The sequence below is a fragment of the Akebia trifoliata genome, chromosome 13 (genome assembly GCF_017979445.1).
Source record: "Akebia trifoliata isolate Shusen 1 chromosome 13, ASM1797944v1, whole genome shotgun sequence".
NCBI lineage: Eukaryota > Viridiplantae > Streptophyta > Magnoliopsida > Ranunculales > Lardizabalaceae > Akebia > Akebia trifoliata.
Genome location: NC_141387.1, coordinates 13289426 through 13293565, shown reverse-complemented (window position 1 = coordinate 13293565; position 4140 = coordinate 13289426). Strand labels below are relative to the sequence as shown.

Genomic DNA, 4140 nt, shown 5'->3' with positions numbered 1-4140 from the left:
CCACATTTCACAATCAACAGGCACCATAGATACAATTTGACTTAAATTTTTTTCTCTCTCATTAAAAGATAGAGCAAAGAGTAAGTTGTATTCTTTGAGGCCTCGATCGATTGGGACATGGGCTGAGATGACTTAAGTATTCTTTCACAAACATTTTCCTTTCATAAAACGATTGCTTTGAAAAGACATATTTCTACCTTCACTCAGAAGGGGAGAGAGACTTTATACCAAGCTTGGGTGAGATACAAGGAAATTGAAGTTTTTGTCCGCACCACAGGTACGAGAGTTGGTGTGTGGTGAGTTACTTCTATGAAGGACTTACCCCTAGAGAGCTCTAATTCATTGAAGTAATGTGTAACAGAGAGTTTTTCCAAAAAGATCCCAAAGAGACCATAAAATATTTGGATGAATTAGTTGAAAACGACCACACATGGACTAGACCATCTACTACTGAGATCACTGATAGGTCTAGTCCCACCTTCACTCCTTATGATAAAGGGATTTACCAATTAAAGGAGGAAAACAATTTAAAGACGAAACTTGAGAGTTTTACTAAAGAAGTAGAAGCCTTAAGAGTGAAGGAGACCAAGGAAACTGGCCATGTCTACCAAGGAGAGACCCATAAAATATGTGAGGTTTGCCATGATGTTGAGCATTCTATTCAAGAGTGCCCAACATTCCATGAGATGAGAGGGATCTATGAGGAGCATTGTAGTGTTGTTGGCAACTACAGGAAGGCTTATTCTCCCTACTCCGAGATTTATAATCCAACTTGGAAAAATCATCCTAATTTTAGTTGGAAGAATGACTCTCAACCACCACCACAACCACAATTCCCTCCTAGGAATTTTCCTCCGCAACAACAATTTTTTGCACCTCATACATTGTCATCTAGGAGTTCACTTGAGGATATTATGCATACTTTCATTGAGGTTCAAGGTAAGATCGATCAGAAATTTGAAACTATGTTTACTCAATGGGTTGAGGAAAATAAAGAGATCAAGGGTCATGTATCAAAATTGACCAATTCTTTAAGTATTCAAGAAAGAGGGAAATTTCCATCCCAAACTCAACAAAACACACAAGGTCAACACATGGCACAAGGCACTAATCTCGAGAAGAAAGAGTTTGAGCAAATTATTACTACTCATAGTTGAAAAAGTATGGACATACCGGTGATGGCCAAAAAGCCTGAGGATGATCATATTGATGTGAGTAGTGATGAGATTAATTGGTCCAAAGAAAGCGAAGTTGTGAAGAGTCTGATTTTGGTATCTTTTCCTCTTACTTTGAAATCTTCGAGGAAATTGGACTAAAGCCCAAAATTTTTGGAAAACCTTAGGGAAGTGAAAATAAACCTTCCACTCTAGCATGTGATTACGCAAGTGCCTAGGTATGCTAAGGTTTTGAAGGATTTGTGTACCATTAAAAGAAAGCACAACATGAAGAAAACTGTTTTTTTCACAGTATAGGCCAGTTCTTTTACTCAGCATAAGACGCCTATTAAATATAAAAACCCTGGTTGCCCAATTATTTCTTGTATTATTGGGGATCATGGTATAGAGAAAGCTTTTCTTGATCTTGGGGCAAGTGTTAACTTATTTCCCTACTCAATTTACTTGCATCTCGGCCTTAGTGAGATACAACCTACTTAGTAGTGTTACAATTTGCTAACGCTCTATAAATAAATCAGGAAGAATAGTGGAGGATGTGCTGGTTCAAATTGATATATTCTTATTTTGGACACACATCTTTGGTGAATGCTGATTCAAAAATTCCTATAGTTCTTGGTAGACCTTTCATAGCTACACCTAATGTTTGGATTAATTGCAGGAATGGTGTGATAAAGTTGTCATTTGAGAATATGACTTTGGAGGTCAATATTTTCAACATAGGCAAGCAATTGCATCGAGAAGATGAGTGTGAGACTGCAAATTGAATAGACACATTTGTTTAAGAGGAGTTTGAAGCAACAGATTTTCCCCTCTTGAGTGTTTTCTTGTTAACTTAGAAATCGATATTTCTTTCAATAATAACGAGGTTGTTGAAATTTGTTATTTGTTTAATACTTCCCAGGTGGCTGGAACAAAGCATTGGCGGACACGATTTGAGAAGCTTCCCGAAAGGATGCAAAGGAGAGATCTTCTAGTATTGAAGTACCAAAATTGGAGCTGAAACAATTGCCCAGTGGTTTGAAGCACATAATTCTTGGGCCAGGTGATACTTTTGTTCTTGTAATTTCTTCTGAATCGACAAAGGCCCAGGAAGGAAAATTAATTACAATTATACATGAGCACAAGTCTTCTATTGGTTGGATTATAACTAATATTAAGGAAATTAGCCCTTTGGTTTATACCCACACAATTAATCTTGATGAGGAGGCTAAAGTTTCTAGAGAACCCCAACATAGACTGAAACCAACTATTCAAGAAGTTGTAAAATCTAAAGTTCTAAAACTATTGGATACTGGTCTTATCTACCCAATAGCCGATAGTAAAAGGGTTAGTCCTACACAGGTGGTACCTAAGAATTCAGGAGTCATTGTAGTGAAAAATGAGGTTGGGGAGTTAGTGCCTACTAAATTGGTGACTGGCTGGTGGATGTGTATTGATTATAGGAAGTTGAATGTCGCCTCTGGGAAAGACCATTTTTCTTTACCTTTTATTGACCAGATCTTGAAAAGAGTGGCCGGACAACCATTTTATTGTTTCTTGGATGGGTACTCTGGGTATTATTATATAGAGATTCCTTTAGAGGACCATGATAAGACCACCTACACATGTCCTTTTGGCACTTATGCATTTTGCAGAATGCCATTTGGACTATGCAATGTCCCTGCCATATTTCAGATCGCATGATGAGCATGTTTAGTGATATGGTTGAAGACTGTATGGAAGTTTTTATGGATGATATTTCAGTCTTTGGCGATTTTTTTGAGATTTTTCTACTTAATTTAGAAAGAGCATTGGCTAGGGTGAGAAAAGAGCCTTGTGTTAAATTAGGAGAAGTGCCATTTCATGGTAACTTCTGGAATCATTTTAGGCCATAAAATTTCTTCTAAGGGGGATAGAAATAGACAAATCAAAAATTGAATTAATCTCCAAATTGGCCGCCCCAAGACTGTGAAAGATGTTAAATCCTTTTTAGGTCATGTTAGTTTCTATAGGAGATTCATAAAGGATTTCAATCTTATCTCGAGACCCCTATGTAATCTCCTTCTTAAAGATGTTCCATTTCAGTGGATGGAAGCATGTCAAGACACTTTCATACAGCTAATTGGTAAGCTTACATCCGTTCCTATAATGCAACCACCTGATTGGAGCCTTCCTTTTGAAATTATGTAATGCTAGTGATTATGTTATAGGGGCTGTGTTGGGCCAAAGGAAAGACGAAAAGCCAAATGTGGTTCATTACGTTAGTAGAACTCTTAACATTGCTCAAATGAATTATACAATAACTGAGAAAGATTTGTTAGCTGTTGTTTTTAGCTTTAGATAAATTCTGTGCTTAGTAGTTTGGTTCACCCATTGTTATTTTTACAAACCATGCAGCACTAAAGTACCTTCTCACAAAGAAGGATGCTAAAGCGTGACTAATTAGGTGGATATTACTTTTGTGGGCATTTGATCTTCCTATCAAGGATAAGAAGGGAGTCGAGAATGTGGTGGCAGATTAGTACCTTTCAAGATTGGTTTTTGAGGATCATATGGAAACCCTACCAATTCATGATGATTTTCCTGATGAGCATTTATTTGCTATTTCTAACCTGCCATGGTTTGCTAACAATGTAAATTATCTGACTGTAAGTGAGATTCCTTCGAATTGCGGCACACAAAATAAAAGAAATTTTTTGGTTGAGGTACATAGTTTTTATTGGGAGGACCCTTATTTTTTTAAAGTACTACCCTGACCAAGTAAATTAGGAGATGTGTGCCAAATGACGAAACTGTGAGTGTCTTAAATTTTTGCCATTCTGAGGCATTTGGTGGCAATTTTTTTTTATGAAGAAAACTGCTGCAAAAATTTTGTAGTATAGATTTTATTGGCCTACCTTTTTTAGAGACACTAATAGATTCTGCCGATCATGTGAAAGATGTCAAAAATTGGGGGTGATTTTTTGTAGGAATATGAAGCCCTTAA

The 4140-nt window shown here is 36.9% G+C and overlaps 1 protein-coding gene across 1 annotated transcript; it reads left to right on the top strand.

Moving 5' to 3' along the window:
* The first annotated feature begins 350 nt into the window (after positions 1-350).
* On the top strand, positions 351-2858 carry LOC147387925 (uncharacterized). The gene is made up of 4 exons (XM_086420252.1): positions 351-939; positions 1834-1838; positions 2077-2148; positions 2259-2858. Exons 1-4 carry the CDS (start codon positions 351-353, stop codon positions 2856-2858), a joined length of 1266 nt encoding a protein of 421 aa, XP_086276378.1.
* Positions 2859-4140: the final 1282 nt, after the last annotated feature.